The sequence below is a fragment of the Prinia subflava genome, chromosome 4 (assembly GCF_021018805.1).
Source record: "Prinia subflava isolate CZ2003 ecotype Zambia chromosome 4, Cam_Psub_1.2, whole genome shotgun sequence".
NCBI lineage: Eukaryota > Metazoa > Chordata > Aves > Passeriformes > Cisticolidae > Prinia > Prinia subflava.
This window is the reverse complement of record NC_086250.1, coordinates 21,727,198-21,749,656: the sequence shown is the minus strand read 5'-3', so window position 1 is coordinate 21,749,656 and position 22,459 is coordinate 21,727,198. Positions and strand designations below refer to the sequence as shown.

Below are 22,459 nucleotides of genomic sequence, written 5' to 3'. Positions count from 1 at the left end.
CAGCCACTGTTTCTCTGGGCAACCTGTTCCAGTGCCTCATCACCCTGACAGTTAAGAATTTCTTCCTATATCTAATCTAAACCTGCTCTCTGTCATTTTAAGGCCATTCCATGAAAGGTCTTGGGAAGGGGCCCACAGTCAGAAGCAAGGAGCCCAGGCAGGTCTGTGGGGCAGGAACAGGCACAGCCACAGCCCTTGGCTCCCCATATCCTTCCCTTTGCAAGGGCTTCAGTTTAAGGCCACACCGACCCAAAGCATTTTGACCTTGCCCAACCACCTCCTTCCCCAAGGGGTTGGCTGGTGGGGTGGTGACACCCTATGGCTCTGAGCAGTGTTACAGTGTTACAAGCAATGCACTTGGCTGTTCTCTGCCCTCTCTACAGAGACTTTGTCCTCTAAGCATGTACTCAGCTCTTTTCCCTGTTCATGTCCTGGACAGGTTTGCTCTCCAGCCAAGACAAAAAGGTCCTGATATAGTCCTGACCTGTCCCTTTCCCTGATATGTCACCTGTTTAGTATGAGTGTTGTGGGATGGTATCACCCCTCCTGCCTATCTTCCATCAGCATCTGGCCAGTCTCAGCCTGACAGTGACTCAGGGATTCTGGCAGCTGAACACCCTGGGGCATGTTTATATACTAGCTCAGAAGAGGACCCATACAGGACTTAGATCATCTCAGAGAGCAGGAAGGGAAGATGGAAGTGGTGTTTTCCATCTGTGCTTCTTCATTTCCTCCAGTCGAAGCATATACAGTATTTCTGAAGTGGGGTGAGCAGAGCTCCCAGCTAAGCAGTTGATGTCTTGGTGACAATTTGTTCTTCTGAATTCAAACTGCTTACAGACAGTTTGCTCATCTCTATGATGACATCTGAGCTGGTTCTTCTCACTGTCTCAGTGTCTTTGCCTTCATGTGCCCTGCAAAGAAAACCCAGGGTTTGCCTTTTGGTCCTTCTTTGCTCCCATCCTAAGCTAATGTTCCTGGGAGATGGTGGAAACACGCTTGGTCTGGGCAGCTGTGTAGTTCTTGTGGAGGGCCCGTGTGAAGGGGGCCACTGGTGATCCTGCAGTGCAGCGGAGTCTTCTTGGAGAAGATGTCTGGGGAAGCCTGTCCATCCCACAAGGCTGGAGCTCTGCTGGAGGTGGAATAGGAGTGTTTTGTTTGCTCTGATTAGGTGGGTGTCCACATAGGTGATGAAGGGGTTAGGAGGCCAGGATGGAAAGGGCTTCTCAGTGACTGAGGCGATCTAGGAGAGGACATAGGGGAGACAGAGAGGAGAACTGGTACACGTGGGAGTGCAGAGGAATGGCTGGCTGTTACAAAGTTATCTAGACATACTGAATTCTGTTCTGCAGTCTCATAATCCCTTTCTGACTTGTAACCCAGACTGACAACCCTGCCTCATTTAACCCATTTGCCTTTCTCTGGCTGCAGGTCAGCTACTTGTTTTATCCAGCCAGCCTGGATCTGGGGCAGACCTCATTCACTATGACAGACTTATATCCCAGAAAGTAGAAGTGGGACTCAGGGAAGGACAGATTGCCTGTTTCCACCCCTTTCCTGCTACCAAGGCTGGAATTGGTGAGAATACCTGAGTGACATTAAAAACAGTAGGACTGAGACATGCCCAGGGTGTCAGGAGAACTTGTGGGGTCCACAGCTAAGTAAGAGTCTCAATTCAGTGGGCTTGCAGGATGCTAACTGGAGACATTGTCATTCCCAAACTCTTTTTTTTCCCAGGATAATGCTGAGGTCCTATTGTGATTAATGCATTGAATGTTGGTTTACATGCAAATCTGTCCCAAAGTTGTGTCCTAAGAGATGGAAAATACTACTTCATATTTGTGTCTGACGGCCCAGTTTCAAAGGGTGCAGAAGCCAGCAGCTGGGGGAGGTTCATGTGGTCACATTGACCTCTGGTGGCTGCAGCCTTGGCGTGCAAGGAGACACTGAGGCAAACGGGCTGGGTTTGGTGAGCTGCTGCTTGTTGCAGTTGAAAATGCCGTTGGGTTTGTTCCTTCTCTTGGCTCCATTCCCCACCACCTCTCCTCTTAGACAGTAATTTGTTTACTTCTCAAAGAAGGTACCCACTGTTTGTCTGTGCAGCCTCAGTCCATGTGGTTCTTCTCCCTGAGAAACAAAGTCTGCTTGCACATGCACCAGTAAAAAACAAAGGCAGATCCTTTGTTGTCCTTTGTTGGACAGCTGAATTCACTCCCAGTTTCTAGACAGAGTGGGTCATATCTAGGGAGAACAGACTTCTCCTCTGTTTTCACAGTAACCTCTGTGCTGTCATTGTTCAGAACCCTCTTATGAAGGCAGCCGAGGGCAGCTTTTAATGCTCCTCTCACAAAGGGTGACCACCCCGACTGGATTCACGATGACCAGTGAGATGGACTCTTGATTGGCTTATATTCTGGGGAGAGAGGGGAAAAAGGCTGGGACTAATTCCACTGGGATAATGGTTTAAGAATAAAGCAACTGCTGAGGTGGAGCCCCTTTGCCAGGGGCAGCTGGGCAGCCTTGGAGCAAGAAAGCTCATCCCAGTGACTCTAATCCTGTCATTCTGCTCTAATTCAGTTCTTCCTTGTGACCCTGCACACCTCTGGTGCCCTAAAGAGAACACAGATTTCTTGCCAATATCTTACCAAAAGTCTCCCACATGCTTTTGCCTCTTGTAGCTCCAGGCGATGGGTGTGTGTGTGTGGTGAGGGGGAGGAATGCTGAAGGAAATATTTGCTTGTTTTGCTATCTCCACACAGATACACACATTTCCTTTCTGCTATAAAGGCCACTCGGTTTTTGAGGGGGGACCTCATTCCTCATTCCTCCTCCCTTCTGCAGCCACTACTGTGAAGGGAATAAACCACTGTTGGTGTGCTGCAGCAGTCTTACGTCTGCTATTAAATGTGTCAGGCAAAAGAGCCGGTAGTCAAAGTCCTTGCAAAGGCTGTTAATATAAACACTCAGTTTGATGAGTGTCATTAAGAAAAGGGTTTTTTTTTCTGTATGTGTTAACTAATCTGGCGTGAAGCAGCATATAAGCCAATTAGATCAGGTTGGAGTCGATAATTCTGTTTCACAAGTTCTTTTGTGTTTTTGGCATTTGTTTTCTTCCACACAGGAACAGAAACTGCTGAGAGTTTTTTCATGACACCATATCATGTTAGGACAGCTACTGCAGGGTGGAAGCTTTTATTATTAGGGGAATTATTTTAAACTCACTTCCTCAACCTGACTTAGGAGATCACCCTGGAGACCTTAGCAAACCTCCCCCCTAAAACTTCAATGGAAGCTGTAAGTCTCTGCAAATCACCACGCTGCAAGAAGAAAAGCTTATTTTGATTGGGGAAGGAAAGAAAAAAAAAAGAAGAAGGACCAAGCAAGAAATATATTGCTGAAGATGGCTTACATTCTGGAAACTGTGTGTGTAGGCAGTTTCAGCCTTGTAAATTTACTGTGCTTCCCAAAACACAGGGCAAGACTTTACAGAGCACCCAGCTCACCATCTGTAACCACAGCTTGAGCTTTGTACCAATGGCATTTTAGCCACACAATCAGGAATTTATTGAATTCCTGCCCCGCCTCAGACCTTCCTAAAGCTATTTCCAGGCAGGGGCAAACAATGCAGTGCTGAGGCATATCCAGCACAGTGCTCCACAGCACAGGCTCACTTGCCTCAGAGGGATCCCTCTGACCTCTTAGTGCTGTCCCCCCACACCTCAAGGTTCTGTAGAAAACCCAGCAGCCTGCCACACTCTGTGGGCCATGTATGCTAAGCCCCTCCTCTGGTGGTGGAAAGGATATGTGGCTCTCCATTTGCTAGCTTGTTATAGATTCCCTGTGTGAGCCCATGTGGCTTGGAAAGTTTTACGAGCATGACTATTTTGGTTAGGATTTGAAAAAAAAAACCCAAACAACAAACCAAACCAACAATACAAGAAAAAAAAATACCCCACCTCAACACTCCAGTGTCATTCCTAGTGTGAACTCAAGTGTGCCAGCACAACAGCAAGTGCTACTGGTAAAGCTATTCTGGAAATGTAATGGCTGTAAGCATGTATAGTCTGGTGGGACTGTGTATCTCCAGCAAACTGGGGTTGTCTTATACAGCTGCAGCTTCCCTCCAAAGCATGAGTTTTGCATCCCTGTGCCTCCACACCCTCACCAAAAAACAGGCATGGAATGTATTGTTCCTCTCAGGAGCTGTTCGGATCATTTACCCAGCCCAGAGCCAGGTATGGTCTTTTTGCTTGTAGAGTGCAGGTGCCAGAGACTCTCCATGAAGGAGAGCAGGTAATGGAGCTTGTAAAAAAATTAAAGAAATTAGTCACTTAGTCAGCCTAAGGACCTGCCCTTATTGCAGTACCAGTCAATTATTGAATTATTTATTTTTCCCTGGACTTGGATGTCTGATACCCTTCCGTGCACAACCTAGGGTGAAGATATTTCTTTAGCTTCTTGATGAGGGACCTGATGTCTGAGTGCTCTGAGTCACAAAGCAGTGCAGCCACTGCCCGTGGGGTCAGGGTGGGTGGAGGAAGAGGCTTTCTTTGTCGTCAGCCTCCAGTTGGTCTCTGTGTGAATGAGAGAAACCACTTCTTGCTTTGGGACTTTTATCAGGATTGTGAAGATCTTATCTTCTATCACCACATAGTATCCAGCTCAGGAAATCTTTTCACCAGAGAGGGAGAGAGAGAGACATGTTGTTTTTGAGAGAATAACTAGCAGGCAAAAGTTGACGTGGCCTGAGTCAGAACGGGTTCCCAGCAGGCAGCCTTGCTTGTACTTGCTTTTCATCACTCAGCTGGATGCCTCTGGCTGGAGGTAAGGGCTGGAGACAGAGCTGTGCCCTGCTGCTGTTAGTTCTGGGTCACCATGTGCCTTCTGTGTCAGAGCTGTGCAGTACTGGGCTTACAGGGGAGGGGAGGGGGCTGTTGCGACCCCTCTCAGGGAGGGTGAGTCAACAACAAATTCAGGTTGTTAACCCGTGCCTGTTGGGATGGATGCCATGCAAGGGCAGTTTGCTGAAATCCCCATGTGCATGCGCGTGCCTGGCGTTTGCTCAATATCTGTGTATGTTTTGCAATAAAAAGGCTGTGTGCTCTGTGTGTTACACAGATGCACTCTCAGTTCCCAGGTGGTGGTTGTGCTTGATCTTGAAAAGAACATAACGGCATGGGGAAGGGGTCTCATGAAAGCCTCCCTTCCCTCAAATCACCTTACTGGTGCAGGAGCCTTGCCATTGGCCCTGGATGAGAAACAAATGAAGATGGTGGAGCAGAAATTCTTTAGGAAAGGGTGGGCCAGTTCATACATCTACTTCTTCCCTTATGTGAATGAGGAGGGGAAGATTCCTGTGCAGATATGGGGTCTAGAAGCTGCAGTGGTGGGGTGCTGGAAGGCACCTCCCTTTTCCGAGTGTGTTGGCAGGGGTAGAAGCAATGCAGGGCTCCTTCATGTTGTGTTCAGAGCCTTGGAGGGATGCACAGCAGCATCCCTGTGGACTGTGTCCAAGGCTGGAGAGAATCAGGGAACTCCCATTTCTTGTGAGCTTAATAATGCATTGGGTATTTCTGGTACAGAGCCTGCACTGCATAGCCTGGCTATTGAGGTCTGATATAGCTGCGAGTGATGAAATGAGACTGAAATAGGGTTGCTAGAGAAAATGATGTAGCCATCTTAGCCTTGAAGGGGGAGGCTTGATTTTGGTGTCCAGTTCCATCTCTCCTAGAGTCCTCTTTGTCCAGTGTTATGCACAGATTTGGGCAACTGAGTATGTGGCAGGTGTGGAGGGTACTCTGTGCAAACTCTTTGGGATACTGTGTGGACACACAGGTCCACTTCTGGAATTGCTGTGCCCACTTGGACCAGAGGATGGCTTCCCAGCATCCACTCCTGGCCCAGGCAACTCAGGGCTGGGTCAGGCCCAGGTTGCAAGCCCCAGCATGCCCTGGGGTACATCTCCACCACACTGCCCTGGGGTGTCTCCACACCCAGTTCCACCCAAGGACACACCTGAGGACTGGGGCCAAAATCTAGCCTGTGGGATGTCGTCTTGGCCTGGATCAGGCATCTTTCCAGCACTCTCAATTTATTCCCCTTACTCGGATCCCCCCTCCATCCAGAATCAGGCCTACAACTTGGGTGGCCTGGCTACAATTTCTGCAGCCCTGGAACCAAAGGAAGCCTCTCCTTACGAACTCTTCTTTGCAGCAGAGCTCGAGGGGGCTGTGCCTTGCCGAGGAGACCTCATCCTACCCGGGCAGGGTCCTGGACAAGGCGGGCACCCCCCTTCCCCCTGTCGGGTGCGTTTCAGGAGAGAAGTGGCCGGCGAGGCACATCCTTCCGGGGAGTAGCTCTGTCCTGGGCTGGGGACCGAGGTAAGTTAGAAGGACAGGACACACGCAGAGAAAAACCCTTTCCCAGCTCGCCCAGGTGCGAAGCAGCCGAAGGCCCTCAGAAACCGGGGGTGGCCGAGGGGGATCCACCTCCGCCCCGCCGGTGAGTGCCCCCGAGGTGACAGAGCTAAGCTCTCCATAGCCTGCGGGGTTGCCGGCTTCTTTCCAGCCGGCTGGACGAGGGAGGGAAAGAGCGAGAGGGAGGGAGGCAGGGAAAGAGGGTGGGAAATCGCGGCGGGCCGGGGAGGGCGCTTCAGACACACCTGCTGCAGCGGGGCGGCGGGGCGGCAGCTCGGAGCGGAGCGGGAGCAGCCGTCCGGAGCGGCGATGGCAGGTAAGGGGGAGCCCCCGTCTGGAACGGGGTCCGGGGGCGGCGGGGCCCCGCCGGGCCCCCTCAGCCGCGGAGGAGGCGGCTGCTCGTCGGCATCGCCCCGGGACGTGAGCTTGGCACTAGTTCGGGAGTGGTGGTGAGGGGGGGGGGGAGGGGGCGGGGGGAATGTCTGCGCTTCTTATCCTGTTCCCCAGCCACCTCCTCAGGAATGGCCTCCGGCTCGGCATTTCTCGAGCGCCTTCAGACCGGCGAAAGGGAAGCGCTCCCTCCGCCCGCTGCGGGAGGGGCTATACCCCGGGCGGGAAGGGGGGTACTCCAGGCGGGAGCGGGGCTGCCTGCTCTCGAACCTTCTGCCCACTCCTCCCCTCTCTGCCGAGCCTGCTTGCCGAGAAGAGGGTCGCGGCTTGCACAGCTGGCTTGAATTTCATGGAGAAACAGTTTGACTTACAGGGAGAAATCTGCTGTGGAGTTTGAAACAACTCATCTTCTATGAGCTAGCTGCGTCCTCCAGCATACTTGTGTCTATGTGGCAAGGGTCTCAAATGAGAGTTCGATTTCTGCAAGAAACGTTATTTTTATTCAATTTTATTTTATTTTTATTCAAGTCCGTATCTCTATTTGTATTTAGGTTTTAAACTCTTTGGTGCAGAAAATGAGACACTTAGGAATCTTTTGTGGTGTCAACAATTCTCTGTTCCTGCTATCTTATCATCCGTCAGACCCCAAGCCTCCTGAGTTTGTATTTGGAGGTTTAACTTCTGCACAGCTCTCTTAGCCGTTCTCCTTCTGCTGGCTGTCTGCAATAGCATGATATTATTTGCACCACAAGAAAGAAAAGAAGCCCAACAGAACTCCACCCCCAAATTTCCAAAGAAAAGGAAAAAGACTAGGACATTTCCTTCCCCCATGGAATATGAACCTCTGCCCCGCCCCTGGGGATGTTTGTGTGCCTGAGCTACCAAAGCTGGACTTGGTGCCAGCACCAGAGCAGCAGGTAATCATGCACGCGTTGGAGGAGAAATTGCTTCTAAGTCTCAGGAGATCTTTGCTGTGCTTTGCCTTGACAGCTAAAAGGATTTGTGTTGGCCTGTGGAGCAGACTTCACTTCTTGAGTGAAAATAGGTAACACTGAGTCAATCCATAGCTGCAGAGAGAGCACATTGCACATACCTGCTCCATCATAGCTTGTAGGACTTAATGGAGCAGGTTCACCGTGGCTCTGAGAGGTTTTGGCCCGTTCACTTGAGGAGTTCTCTCTTGCTTTATTTGGTTGGCACAGTGCTTGCCTTGTTGCTGCTTATATTTTTAGGGGTCCATACAGCTGTGTGGAAGATACATGAAAGACATCCTCATGTGATTCCCTGCTGATTCTAGTACCTGTAACCAAGCTTCTCTGTGAGATGGTGCCCTTGAGAACTTGTTTGGTCACCATTGCTTGGTGCAACAGTGCCAGGGATTAATTTGCTGGATACTTTGCAGCCCCAGGTATGAGAAAGCATATCCCAGGCTGTGAAAACTCTTGGTCCTGAGAGTTTCCCATTCTCAGGGATGGGACAAAAGGGAAGGTGTGTGATGGCTGGGGGGATTTAAGAATGTTTGAGAGATAAGGATATTATCTTCTCTAGACTTCCTGCTCTATATGCTTCTAACTCCCTTATGCACCACTTCCCCTCTGCATATCTAAGGCTCTATGTGGACACTCAAGATCCTGCTGAACCCATTTGTATGTAAAGTGTTTTGTAATGTGTCTGAGTCCCATTTGGAAGACTAAGGGATTATTGCAGGATCATACCTCGACTCATGTTCTCCCATGCCTATTCATGCCTTCTACCTGTTCTCCTCCATCATTCCTCATCATTTTATCCTTTCCTTTTACCCTTCTAGCCGTGGAGAATGCACCTCTCCAAGCCAGAAGCCTCTCAGAGCAGGAGGAAGAAGAAGATACTGTCTGGGAGAAGATCGAGAGTGCACGACACCAGCTGACCCGTTCACTAAACCCAGCCAAACTGACCCCGTACCTGCGACAGTGCCGTGTCATAGACGAGCAGGATGAGGAGGAGGTGCTGAACTCGTGCCGATTCCCTTGCAAGAGCAACCAGACAGGTGGGAGAAGGCACAAACTTCCACTTGGATGGGCCTGCTTTGGGGGGGATAAAACCACCTGGTTTTGACATAGAGTGGATGCTACACACACTGCTCCCTCAGTGTTGTTGTTCTCTGAGGTGCTCTGTACCCAGGGTGTCTCCTCTGATCCTCTCTGGGCCTCCCCCTGCATGCACACACAAAAGGGCAGTGAAATCACCTTATTCTCTCTCCTCAAGCCATTCCCATTTTTGCAGATGGAAGTAGAACTGATGGAGATGCTATTTTCATATCATGATGTGGGGCTATACAGTGTTCTCTCTGTTTTGCAGAGAATTCATCCTAGCTCTTTATCTCTTCTTCCAGGTTACCTGATGGACATCCTTCGGCGCCGTGGAAAGCGAGGCTATGAAGCCTTCCTGGAATCCTTGGAGTTTTATTACCCAGAGCACTACACACGGCTCACGGGGAGGGAACCAGCCCAGCGCTGCTCTATGATCCTGGGTAGGAGTAGGTGCTCTGCTCTCCCTTCAGCTGCTGCTTGCATGGGAAGGGCCAGAAAATTTTGTGCAAGTTCACATGCCTGTGTAAAAATAGTGTTCATGCTGGCAGTGTGTGAGGAATCCTGACAGTTCTGTACTCTAGAACTTGCAGAGAGGAGGCCATGTATACAGGTGTGACAGACTGCAGTGCATTAAGCCTGGGACAACAAGGGCTGCAAACCCTCGCAAGAACTTATCACCTCGTGGTGGAAAACAGAGCATTGGGCAAATCTGTTTCTTGGGGTTACCCCTGTTTCAGCAACCAAGAACAGGTTCTCCTTTGTCTCTCCCCAGATGAAGAAGGCCCTGAGGGGCTCACTCAGTTCCTGATGATGGAGGTGAAGAAGGTGAGGGCTCAACGGAAAGAGCACCTGCTGAAGGAACACCAGCTCCAGGTGAAAAACCAGGCATTGGAGCAAGAGCAGGTCCGGCTGGAGCAGCAGCTGAAGGAGCTCATGAAGGTGCAGGAGCGTTGCCAGCGGCTGAGAGAGGAGTGGGACTCCAACAGTGTGGAGCTGCTGAGGCTGAAGGACGAGAACTACATGATGGCCATGCGCTATGCGCAGCTTTGCGAGGACAAGAACGTGGCCGTGCTGCGGAGCAGGGACCTGCAGCTGCTGGTAAGATCCTGGGGAGCACAGGGGTGGGGAGCGGGATGTGGTGGGGTCTGATGGCCAAGAAGGATGCACATGGATGTCTGCACATGGTGGCTTGTGAGCATGAAGAAGCTGATGGCACACAGGATGCGTGTTGGGGATCCTGCCCTGCTCTTGATGGAAATGTGCCCTGCAGAGGCTGAGACTTGGACACAGTGCAGGAGGCTTGCCGCTGCCCGGGGACAGCTGGAGATACATCACCAGCTCCTGCTAACAGATGTAGTTGGAGGTACATCACTAGAGGAGCCAGAAGCAGGGCTGATGCCTGCCCTGGCATTCCTTGATGCTCAGCCTGGCTGCTGGCACTGCAAGATGCCCTGTGTGCTCCTGCCTGTGCTTGCCCTGTGCTGCCTGCTCTGCTCTCTGGGCAGCACAGGCAGGCGGCAGGCAGCTCACTCTGTCAAGCTGTGTATATTTACTTTTTCCCCTTCAAGGGTTTGAATTTTCCTCTCCCTAGTGAGGCTGTGCAGCCACCCACACTGGGTGCGTGTGTGCTGTCTGGAGCTGCCCAGCCTGCCTTGCTGAGCTTAGGAGCTTTTTGGCCCAGACTCCACTCCCCCTGCCACTCCCTAGCACCTCCTCATGTCTCTCATGACATTTGTAAGACTCATGCCCTGTATAGCTGAAAGAATTCGTGACACTGCACTCCAGCTGCCAAGCTCTCACCTCCCACAAACATGTACCCATTTCCTGCCTGGGCAAGGACAGCCCTTCCTTGAACCTATTAATAACCCATATTTTTAACTGCTCTGCTGCCTCCTGGCATTCCCCCTACCAGTCTGGGCCTGGACCTCTCACACAGCCTTGTGATTACCTTTCATACCTCATTCTGTTCTGCCAGTGCCGGGATCCTTCCCTACCTTTTATTCTGCTATTCCTGTCAATGCCAACTCCCCTGGGCCTCTTTGGAGCAGGAGGTGAATCACTTTTAGGTAACTGTGGGCTGAAGAAATCCCCCTAGAAGCAGCGTCTCACTCAGCTTCCCTTCCCCTCCTGACTCTTGGGTCCAGAAGTGTCTGGTCCCCAAAAAGTCATTGTAGGTCTTTTGGGCAGATTCACAGAAATAATTCAGTTCCTGAATCCCTCCTTGGCAATTTTGGCAGTGCTTCTTGGTGGCTTTGATTGGTTTCTCCTGTTCCGTTTCCTCTCAAAGCCTTACTTACCTGTGAAACTGGTTCTCTGATCAATCTAATCAGTCATTACAGGTCTAGGAGGACCTTTCTTATTCTTAGGTCTCTGACCTCTGCTGTCTCTCGTGACATGTTGGTGGAGGAGTCTGAGACCAGGCTAGGGAGTTATGGTGCCCCTGTAGTACTTTGTAGCCTTCAGTAGCTTGAACCTCAAAAAGCCAGAGGTGGCCTTGCACACTCAGTAGCCTCCAGTGGATTTTTCTGCTGTGAATTTGTTTCTCAGCTGTCTAGGAGTCTGTCTAGGAGATACTCACAGCTGCTGGCCCTGGCAGTGCACCAGAGGTCCCACGTCCACCCACGGTCAAGGCCAGCTGCACTGTGGATGCCCCAGGGTAGCAAGAAATGCACCAAGAGATGATCCTGAATCTGCTTACACAAGTGCGTCTTCCTCATTTCCCTGAGGGAGAAGCTTTTGTGTGCAGCTGTGCTGCTAACCTTGGCCCAGCAGTAGGTTACCTGTGGTTGCCTACTGTGCCTTAATATCTTCCAGAGCTGTCTTCTTCTCAGCACTTTCTCTGCTTCGCTCTCCTAATAAGGCTGAGGTGCAAGGCCATGTGTGTCAGACTGCTTCTTCCCTGGGTTGCAGGTGGACCAGCTGAAATGCAAAATCTCCAGCCTGGAGGAGGAGTGCAGCCTGCTGCGGAAACAGGCATCGGCACCACCCCAGCAGCAGGCGGAGGAGCACGGCTACCCTGACACCGTGTCTGAGCTGTGGGCTGAGAACCAGCGGCTCACAGCATCGCTGCAGGAGCTGCAGGGCATGTTGCAGGTACCTGCCAGGGCATGGCAGGCTCCAGGTCACCTCCTTTCCTGGGCCACCCCCAGTGCTGTTTACATAGCCACTGGAAAGATGGGGAAATCACTGGTTTGGCCTGGCCTGTCTCATCCTCTGAGCATATTGCTTGGCTCTGGTGGCTGCCATTGAGTCTGGATAGTGATGGGTGCTTTTTTCCAGCTCTGTAATTCTTGATTTTGCTCACAAGTATGACTTTGTGCCTTGGAGTGCACAGCAGATTGATGCAGGATGATGATGGCAGTTGTGCCAATCTGCCAGTCACTGCCCTGGTCTGTTGTCCTCCTGGTGCTTGTGGTGCAGTGACAGCACCTTCTCGCCTTTTAGAAACATGGTGAGGGCCCAGTGCCAGGCTCTGAGCAGATCCTCCTGGACATCCTGGAGCATGACTGGAAGGAAGCCCAAGACGACCGGCAAGATCTCTGTCAGAAACTCAACTCCCTGCAGAATGAGCTGCAGTGGGCCGAAGAGCTGAGGGATAAGGTAGAACATTCATCACTGTCTGTGTCTCTGCACACCAGGCAGGGTCTGGAAGAGAGGGGAGGGAGGGGCCTATGTAAAGCAGTTGCTTTCAGAAAAGCTAATGCTTGTTGCTTGCTTTACCAGTACCTGCAGGAGATGGAAGATCTGCAGCTGAAATACCGGACGCTGCAGAAGGACTGCGATCTCTACAAGCACCGCATGAACACAGTGCTGCTGCAGCTGGAGGAGATCGAAAAAGAGCGGGACCAGGTAAATTGCTTCTCACAGGGCTCTGGATACCCTCTCCTTCCCCAATGGATCTTCTCCAGCATGCCAGGGTGGGAGGTGTGGATCAGCAATGCGGTTCTGTGTCTTTTCTCGCTCTCAGTCTGGCTCCTTGCAGGCCATCCAGAGCCGTGACGGGGTGCAGCTGCAGTACTCCCAGAGCCTGATTGAGAAGGACCACTACCGCAAACGTGTGCGGGCCTTGGAGGAGGAGCGGGATGAGCTCCTAAGCAAGCTGAGCCAGGCAGAAGGGCTGAACAGCACGCTGCAGGCGCAGCTGCAGCGGTGCCGAGGCGGCCGCAGCCTGAGCAAGGTGAGGGTGGCTAGAAGGAAGGGGAAAGAGGGAAGGCAGAGGGGTCAGGACTGATTTCTGGGGAATGCAAATGGGATGATAGAGTCCCTTCTCTCCCAGCTGTGCAGCTCTTCCTACTCCCTCTGCTCCAACCTCAGCAGCACCTGGAGCCTCATAGACAACCCTACAAATGGACTCATGGATACTCTGGGGACTTCTGTTACCCCATTCCCAGGGGATCCAGCCATTCAGAGCGTGGTGAGTACTTGACCATGTGAGGCTGGTGCTCAGCTGAGGCCAGTGGAGACACTGCTCTGGAAGGGCAAACAGGCATTGGCTTCATTGTGGAGCTGTGACCTGGTGGAAGACTGAGTGTGGGGTAGTGTGTAAGGCGTGAGCAGATCTCAGATGCGAAGCTCTCAGTCTCTGAAAAACTGGTCAATGCTGCCCTAAAGTGTGTGAAAACTCTTCATCCCATATGATGCCCTGGAAACCAACAGCCTCACATAAGATGCTATCCTCCCTAAAATGCTGTTTAATCTACGCATGCTGGAGGAGAAATCCAGACTCTTTTGAACCTTGTAGCAGCATCGTGTTGTGTTTAAGGGAGTCAAGTTCTTTCCTGTGACTTCTTGAACTGTCATCTCGGAGCACCCTGAATAGGCGTTACCAAAAGTTAGCCACGCACACCTCTGTGTGTGGTGGCTAAATGTAGTCTCTTGATCTGCTACTGCTCCCATAGCAAAAAAATGGGCTGCAGTGTGATGGATCTCTAGCTGAGCTATATGCTTGGGAAAACAAGGTGCCCCTGGGAGTTTGGAGGGATGTGGATTATCCTAAAGAGGGTTGTGGTAGCCAAGGAGCTGTTTGCTCCCCTGGCCTGAAGGGAGGGGAGAAGTGGTGCTGGGTATTGAAGTTAGCAAGCGTGTCTCACTCTGCCCAAGGACGCGACTCCCGACAGTGAGAAGGATATCAACCGCCTTTCCACCTTCCCCTTCCCTCCCTGCATTGGCTCCATCCTCCGTCGGCAGTGGGAAGAGAGGTGCATGCCCCCCAAAAGGTGATTGCTGGGGGCTGCTTGTCTCCTCTGTGGGGTCTGTGGGGCCTGGGGAGAGCTGCCTGGCAGGGTTAGGAGGGGAGCTGAGCAGAAAGGCTGGCTAGCTGTGTGGTGGCTGCAGGGGTGCTTGGGGGTGGTGGGGAAGTCTGTGGGGCTGAGATTGAGAATGGGATGCAAACAGGCTTTGGAAAACCTGCTACCTTATGGATCCATTTTGTGTCTCCTTTGTAGCTTATCCTGTGGCTCCTTTAGCAGCATTGAAGATGCAACAGGTACAAGGCTTTCCTCAAGGGTTTAGCTAAAAAGAAATGGGGGCTGTGGGGAGAGGGGTTGGACAACTGACCTTCCCTCACACCTCTGGTTTGTGCAGCTCATTGTGAGGGTTCCGAACCTGTAGCATGGTACTATGGGCCCTCATATCCCCCTGTGCCTGCTCAGGCACAGCAGCTGGAAAATGTGGCTTTTCCTCTGCAGAGCAGGTAGCTATTTGCATCAGCTCTGTTTGACTCATGGAGAGCTGTTGAGGGAGTAGGTAATAGATGAGAGAAATACCTTTGCCCTGGGGTGTTACTGGGTATTCCCTTCATCTGCTACTACCTGTGTGATGGGTTGTAAGTCTCCTGGAGTGAAGCTCCTGCTGCTGGCAGGTCCTCTGGTGGGTGCTGGTGGCTGATCTCTGGGCACATCCAGGTGGCCCTGCATGCTGCTGCCTTCTGACCAACATGGTGATGAAAGGAACAAAGATTTGCTTGTTCTCAGGAAACATAGGAAACCCTTTTCTTGAGAGTGACCATTCAAAGCCTCCCTATAGCCTCAGTTTCCCAGTCAAAAGCTAGAAAATAGTCAGGAGAGGATGGCAGACCCTTGCCACCCCCAGAACACAAGCTATCTGTGGTATTAGTTCAGGTATAAACTCTCCCTCTTCCTTTTGCTCTTTCCTAGGCAGCAGTTTTCCTGGCACCTTGCCTGGGGCCTTCTCTTCTTCCAGCAGCACCTACACCAGGGTGAAGTCAGAGATTTGCTTGTCCACGCTTTCCAGCCGCAAGGAGGTCACCAGGAGGTGACTGCTGCTCTCTGAGCTGGGCACTCTGTAGTGGTGCTTGAGGGGGGCAGGGACCACGCTTGGGAGACCCTTCCTTTCTGCCCTTCCAATTGGTAGTTTCTTCCCTTTCTTGCTAGTGGGAGAGGAGAGAAATGAAGATCCTATAGTCCTTGCTTCCTAGCAGGACTTAAATTTTTTGTACTGTCCTATTGGTTATGGCAGGGGTGGGGATGTTGCTCTGCGCTGGACATGCATCTGTCTGGGTAGGGAAGGACTGTGGGAGTCCAGCTTGGCTTTGATGATGGGGCTGGTGGGATAGAAGGAGCTGTGGGTCTTTGTACACTCTGTGTACCCTGGTGATGGGCATGCTGTGAATCATGAGTTTTGTGCTGCAGTAAACACCCTGTAGCTGGACACAAGGCATGGGGGACTGGCTCTTAGAAAAGGCAGTAAACCTCAGTTGCCAGACTTGGCATTTCTCCTTGCTAGGTCACTGGTGGTACAGCTCACTAGTGTGGGTCATCCCAGCAACCCTCCACCCCACGAGAAGAGGCTTGGAGCAGACATCTCCATCCTTGGAGGGAACAAGACAGGAATTTATGTCCAGTGGGTCAAGCCAGGCTCACAGGTTGAAAAAGCAGGACTCAGGGAAGGGTGCCGGCTCATTGAGGTGAGTCTGGGAATGGGCTCCTTTTGTGGGTTTGCAAAGCACCTGAGAATGATGCAAGGAGTGTGGAGTGATCCCCAAAGTGATCTACCCAGCTTGAAGTCCACCTCCATTTCAATTATTTTCCAGGACTGCTCCCTGTCTAGAGCTTAACACAGCACAAGCACCCACCCAGGTCTCATGGCACTTGAATGTACCTGTGCGTGTAAAAATGTCAAGACCCTCTGAAACCCTTCCTTGAGCTGTGGGAAGGGAGAAACATAAAGGAGTCACATGATTAAGAGGGCTTTGTGTCCCTTGAGTTGTCTGTCACCTTGTAGTTTTCCAGAGCATTTGCATCCTGCATGTCCCCAGTGCAAACCAGTCAATTCTGGAGCACGTTTTCTCAGACCTTTGTGACCCTCCTGAGTTATAGAGAGTAATTGCTCTGAAAAAAGCTCCTGAAAGGAGAGAAGGGTATTTGTTTTGCCAAGAATGACACCACTTGAAATACAGCTGCACTACTTGAATTAATATTCCACCTGTAACTGAAAACAAACCAGGGCTGCTGCTCCCAAACACATTCATGCACACACACATTTCCTTTCATGACAGCCCAACATCCAGACTTGGGTGCTGGCTGGCAGCAGGTATTTTAGAGGCAGAGGAGGGAGCCAGAGGCAGACTGAGGATGCCTTGTCCTTGGATATAGTTTTTCCCAGACCTGCCTCACCCTGTAGCAATTTTGTGTAATCCTGATGGGTGAGGGAGCCGGGGGGGGGTGCATGCTCTTCCAGCCCTTAGGTCTAGGTCTAACAGCATCGGGTCCTTGCTAGCTGAGGGTGCCATCGCTGAAGGAGGAGGTGCTTTCCCTAGAGAACTGCACACGGGAGGTTGCCTACCTGAGCCTGCTGCACTGGGATGAGCCATCTAGTCTCATCTTTCAGCTTGACCTAGAAGGTAAGGTGCTGGCAGCTGGGTCACCTTTGAACCTGAACTCTCTGCCTCCCTTTCTAGACCCTCCACTCAAACCTGGAGATTAATCTCAGTTATTCTCTCTCCTCTCCTGTTTGGTCCTAGGCCACCATGTCTGACACGGGTTGGCTGTAGTTCCAGTAGCTTTCCCTCTCTGGTGTGACTTGTGCATCCTCTGAGTTATGGGACAGAGGTACAGACCTTCTGTCTGTTTGCCTCCTCTGCATCCCAGCCCCAATCCAGAGCATCACAACTGTGCTGGGGACTTGGCTTTCTTATTGGTGACTGCTGTGTACTGCATCCCCACCTGTGGTGACCTGTGTTTTATGCTCCAGGATACAAGCCTCTGTGGGCAGCCCTGGAAGAAGGCAAGAAATTTTCTGGAGACTCATTCTACGTCCGCACCAACGTGTCACTCGTGGAGCCATCTGACCCTTATGCGCTGTGCGTGAAGTGTCGGGAGATCCTGCACGTCACAGACACCATGCACAAAGGGCGGCTGGAGTGGTACTGCTCTCGCGTGGATCCCTTGACCATGCGGGACCTGGACAAGGGCACGGTGCCCAACTACAGCAGGTAACCAGCGTAAGGAGGGAGGCAGAGAGTACTTGCCCAGTTTATCTGTGCTGGCCATCCCCTGGCGGTCCTGGGGCTGCAGACTGGCCTCTCAATGGTGTAGGATGACTAAGTCTTGTATGGGAACCAGTGTGGAAGTGTTTGGGAGCCCTTGAGGGAGTGGGAGGTTGAGTGAGGGCTTTGATATGCGTATGCTTCAGCAGGTCTGTGGGATTGGTGAAGAGGATCCCAGCAGGCTATAGTCCCTGGGGCTTCTGGAGTTCCTTGAGTACAAGCTCTCTGTCTTTGCAGGGCTCATCAGCTTTTGAAGATCCAGGAGAAGTGCCAGATGCCTGGGCAGCAGAGAGGCCACAGGAATAACGTAAGTCAAAGAAGCAGGTGATGAGGGCTGTATGTGTGTGTGCCCATGGCCATCTCAGCACCTCAGAGACAATCTGTGCCACTCTGTTGGTAAACCAACTTGTATAGATGTGGCAGATGGGTTAGCAAGCAAAGCTTTCAGGCCAGGCAGTGTTGCTGCTCTGTGGTTGCTTTTCTACCACTTCCCCACTTCCCAGATTGAACCTAATTGGTGGCAGACCTAATCCCTTGCTTTTTGTAAGGGTGCTTCATCTTTTTTTGCCAGAGGATGTTCTGCAGCCACTTCTGCATGTGTGTGAAAAGGGCAGTGCTCTCAGCCTAACTGCCCTCACTTTCTCCTCAGCTAAAGAAAAGGGCCTTGGGCCAACTGCGCTTGGTGAAATCCAAACCACAGAGGAGCCCAGAACAGCCCCCCCAGCAGCTGTGGCTGGACCCCTGTTCAGGTGAGCTATTAGCCCCGTGCCTGCCCTGTCACCATTGGAAACCCAGCTGTCCTCCAGTCATCCAACTTTTTGTGGAGGATAAATTGCTGTGTAACTCAAGGGAGTCCCAGAAAATGGACAGGGGGTCTACATCCAGGGTATCTGTCCATAAGTGAGTGTTATAACCAGGATAGAGTCTCTCCTGGGACATAAGATGGTTTGGTAGGTGCCTCCATGATTCAGGATGAGGAGGTGGTACAGAACAATTGGGGTGGTCTGTAGGCTGGCCTGGTCTCCTGTGTTCTCACCTTTGGCTTTCTCTTCCTCAATGCTGTCTTCCAGACCCAGACACGAACCTGAAGCCTTACAGTCTGGTGCGCCCTGTGGTGGTCAAGACACCCCGTCCTGTGGTGCTGTCCCCAAGCTGCATTGCACCACGGCTCATCAGGAACCTGCTGGACCTGCCCACCTCTCGCCTGGACTTCCATGTGTGCCCAGCAGGTAGGCAGCAATATCTGAGTGCTCAGCCCATTTCAGTGAGGAGCTGCTCTTTCCTTGGAAGGTTGAGTTATAGTCTCATGGGAGTCTTGGAAAACCCATGAGATCTCTCTTCAGAGGGTAAGTGTGGGAATCTCTCAGTTTTTTGGGCTGAGTGTTTGCAAGATATTCCCTGCTCTTTTTAACTGTGCCCTATCCCTTTGGCCCAAAGGGAAGGCAGCCCTCCCTTCTGGTCACCTGAGGCATGGGAATCTTCCCTTTTCCCATGAGTAGGTGGTAGCATTGCCTTGCTGCTCTGGGTGGTTCTTCCCAGAGATGAAAACCCTAGCTGATGTGAGATCTGGAGGCTGACTTCATGCCAGCTCTCCCTGCCGAGGAATGGGAGGATCCAACCTTAGTGCTGTTATCCTCTTCCTTCTGCCAGTAGATGTGAGGCTGACACATGGCTGAAGAGGCTGCTGGGGAAAGGGCATTTCTCCCATAGGAAATGTTCAGAGAGGACAACTCCCTCTTTCCTCCTTCCTCCTCACTTCTCCAGTGCTCTCTTTTACCAGAACTTTTTAGAGTTCTCCCTTTGCCAACTGCAGTACTGAAAAGTTAGTTGGTTTATTTGTTTGCGGGGTAATGATGGAGGTAGTGAAAACTCTCTGGTTTACTGAAGGATGGCTCTGAAAATTTTGGCTGCTGGGCTTCTCAGCTGAGTGACTTGGCCATATATCCTGTCCTGCTGAGCCCTCTGCAGGGTCCCCCTCACACTGCATGGAGGACCTGCTTCCAAGCTTTTACTGCGATTGGGAATTTACACTAAGGGCAAAAACTCCATTGTCCCCTGCTAGTTTTGCCTGCTGTGAGGTAAGGAAAATAATCAATGAGCCCCAAGCCATTTCTCTTTTGTTTGGTGCCTGTATTTTCTTTTGATCTTCCAGGAGAGTCTGCTGTCTGCAAAGGAAACATGGCTTTGCAGGAACATGCTCTGGACCCAGTTCCAAACATGCCTTCTGCTAAAAATATTACTTTTTTCCGTCTTAAGGACAAGCCTTTTTATGATGCCTCCTCATGTTTCTGTGGCAGTGTGGGCACATGCCTAGAGCATGCCTAGAGCAGCATGGTGGGCAGGTAAAGCCTGGCACCTGCCTCAGCCACAGTGGGATGCAGGGCTCGTGGCTCCTAAGCCAGGTCTGGGTGTGTGTGTTGTGTCAGCCTCTGTTGGAAGTTACCAGGGGCACCTGGTTGTCCTTGCTTTGACCATTGCTTTGGCCATGCTGCAGCTCTGTATAACCAGCTCTGCCCCCAGTTCTCTGTCCCAGCATCACCTCTCTGCTGCTTTCCTGCCACTGGCTGCTGCATGCTGTCCTGCCTCTAAGCAGGCTGCCACCAGCAAAAGGAGATTCAGCTCGTCCCCATTTTCCTCCCACTCTCTCAGCATACCCCCATTCCTCTTGCTTCCCCAGCCATGGTGCTCACTTACAGGAACCATCCATAAGCCCGTGTAGCACTCAAACCCTGCAGAAAACCTATCTGGCAAGATGAAGTGGTTATTTTTCTGCCATACTCTGTTAGGGAGGAGTTGGGATGGTGTGGCAATGGGGAAGTGGGTGATAATAGCTGTGAGCCAGCTTAGGCTGCTGTGGTACAACACAAGATGCTGCTCTTGCCATGCAAAGTGTGTTCAGCTGTGATATCTCACTTGTTTCCTACCAGAAAGCTTCAGGAGATCCATGTCAAAGTGTGATGCTGTATAATTAGACTTGCTCTCCGGAATCCATAAACACTGAATTTGATAAGCACCAGCCCAGCAGCAAACGTGTAGGATCTGAGCTAGAAAGTCAGTGCAAGAGGGAGAAGGAGCTGACATCTCTCTCTTTCTATCTCCTCTTGGCTTGCAGAGAAGCTGGCAGGAGGGGATCCCAGCGCAACCCACACTCAGGAGCTCTCTGTGTCTGGAACTGCCCCCCAGAATAAGAGGGAGAGTGGTCGAATACACATGTTCCAGGAGGCAATGGAGAAGGTGCTGAGGCTTTTGGTGTGGTGAGAAAGGGCCAGGATGGGGCACCTCATTCAGACTGGAGGAGAGGAGGGGGCAGCTGAATGGGGGAAGAGGGAGAGTGGTGTGGTGATAGAGGAGATGCTTGCTTGGGGGCTGTGTAATTTGGAGAGTGTTTCAGGTCAAGGTGCTGTGGAGTTGTGAAGCAGCAGATATGGACATTTGCCTGAGTCTCTGACGAGCTCAGATAAAATAAATGGCAAATGGGGATTTGTGGGGGAGACAGTGGGATACGCCATACTCAGAAGTGACCTCCCTGCTCTTACGTTCCTCATGTTCACCAATGTGGCAACAGATCTGCTCAGGGCAGAAATGTGAGGCTGTGGGTGACAGTGATAACAAAGGGGATGTGAAGATGAGCTGTGGCTGAGAGAGGGGTCCAGTGAGCTCTTGGGTTGGATTGGCAGTGATGGAGTGGGTGACCCTGCTCTTTAATTCTCTCCTTTTCTATTGGCACTGTCCATAAATCTCACTTTTAATGGAATAAGTATTGGAAAAGCAATGATATTGCACAGTATGGGGTTTGATTTAATGTAACTGTCAGGGGCTGGGGTTATTTTTTCTCCATTTAAATCAGTAAATCTATTCAATTTCTTTTCCAGAATAAACACTGCCTGCTAGAGCTGGGAGTTGAGGGTGTGAGGGACCTAATTAAACATGAAATATACCCCATCGTTATCCATGTCGAGGTCACTGAGAAGAATGTTAGAGGACTCAGGTGAGGAAAGTTGGCATGGATGGAGGGTATCACAGGAGGAGAGAGAAGCCCTTGTCTCTGTTCAGAGACAGAAGAAGGATCAGTGCTGGATGTGTGTGCTGGGTTGGGGCTCTGAGGGGAATAATTTGCTTTCTGTACATGCGAGCATATTCCTGCCTCCACCTCTCTGTGCCAAGGGTAACATTTGCCCCTGTGTTTTCCATAGGAGCTTGCTGGGGAAGGCAGGCCAGCGAGACTCGGAGGTGCTGAAGGTGTGCCGTGGTGTGGAGCGGGCTCTCCATACCCTACCGTGCTCCTGGGCCCGAGTGGAGCCCCACACCTGGAGCCACGCCGAGGAGCTGCCCAAGGTGGTTCGTGGATGCATCTTCCAGGAGCAAACCCGCCCACTGTGGATTGAGGAGGGCGATGACTGAGTTGGGGAGGGTGCGGTAGCAGAGCGGCTACTGCTACCTACTGTCCCCAAGAGCTGCTCTCAGAGGTCCCTGCCCTCCCAAACCCCTCCAGGTAGTGTGTTCTTCCTCCCTGAGGGGGTGCTGGTAGCTAAGGCCTCCCACGGGAGCCTTTCTCATCCCCTTGAGGACCACCAAGAGCCAGGAAGTAACAGATAGTGCCTCCCCTGTCTGAGCTTTCTGTATTTCATTGGAAAGATGTCTTCCACCATCATGGTGGAAACCACCCCTGTGGGCTGTTCCCTGTCACCTTGGGCTGCCCTTGTGCATGGTCAGATTGACAGACAGGGAGCATAGGGGAACTGTGTGGGGTTAGGCTGCATAGGAGCATTTCTCACGGATGTTTGAAGCTCTTCACCCATCTCCACCATCTCCCGTGCCTGGTGGCGCTGTGCGCTCCGGGTCCTCTCTTCCCACCTACCTCGCCTCTGGCCTCACAGGCTAGTACGCCTGTGATCCACTGCGGCTGGAGTGACACTAAGGTTGCAACAAACCCTCGTTTTATAGGAGCAGTTCTTTCTATTGCTTGTAAATTATTAATGGAGCCTTTCATTGGCAAACCACCTCTAAAGGAGAATTAAATACCATTCATAATGGGAATGAGTGGCAGGCTATGGGCTTGTGTGTTATTGAGAAGGTAT

General features: G+C 51.6%; 1 protein-coding gene across 4 annotated transcripts; it reads left to right on the top strand.

The window, feature by feature from the left end:
• The first annotated feature begins 6,627 nt into the window (after positions 1–6,627).
• On the top strand, positions 6,628–22,418 carry CARD10 (caspase recruitment domain family member 10). 4 transcript variants are annotated; one of them, XM_063395839.1, is made up of 22 exons: positions 6,650–6,732; positions 8,039–8,214; positions 8,614–8,832; positions 9,178–9,321; positions 9,648–9,973; positions 11,786–11,968; positions 12,320–12,475; positions 12,599–12,724; positions 12,858–13,052; positions 13,152–13,289; positions 13,976–14,091; positions 14,320–14,360; positions 15,031–15,148; positions 15,620–15,800; positions 16,613–16,736; positions 17,087–17,327; positions 17,619–17,688; positions 18,031–18,130; positions 18,452–18,610; positions 20,494–20,615; positions 21,254–21,369; positions 21,575–22,418. In XM_063395839.1, exons 4-22 carry the CDS (start codon positions 9,186–9,188, stop codon positions 21,780–21,782), a joined length of 2,856 nt encoding a protein of 951 aa, XP_063251909.1. In that variant the 5' UTR covers positions 6,650–6,732; positions 8,039–8,214; positions 8,614–8,832; positions 9,178–9,185; the 3' UTR covers positions 21,783–22,418. The 4 variants fall into 4 exon arrangements, with proteins under 4 accessions (XP_063251908.1, XP_063251910.1, XP_063251909.1 ...); XM_063395838.1 differs by lacking the exon at positions 8,039–8,214 and having other exon boundaries at positions 6,628–6,732; XM_063395840.1 differs by lacking the exons at positions 8,039–8,214; positions 21,575–22,418 and having other exon boundaries at positions 6,628–6,732; positions 20,494–20,635; positions 21,254–21,375.
• Positions 22,419–22,459: the final 41 nt, after the last annotated feature.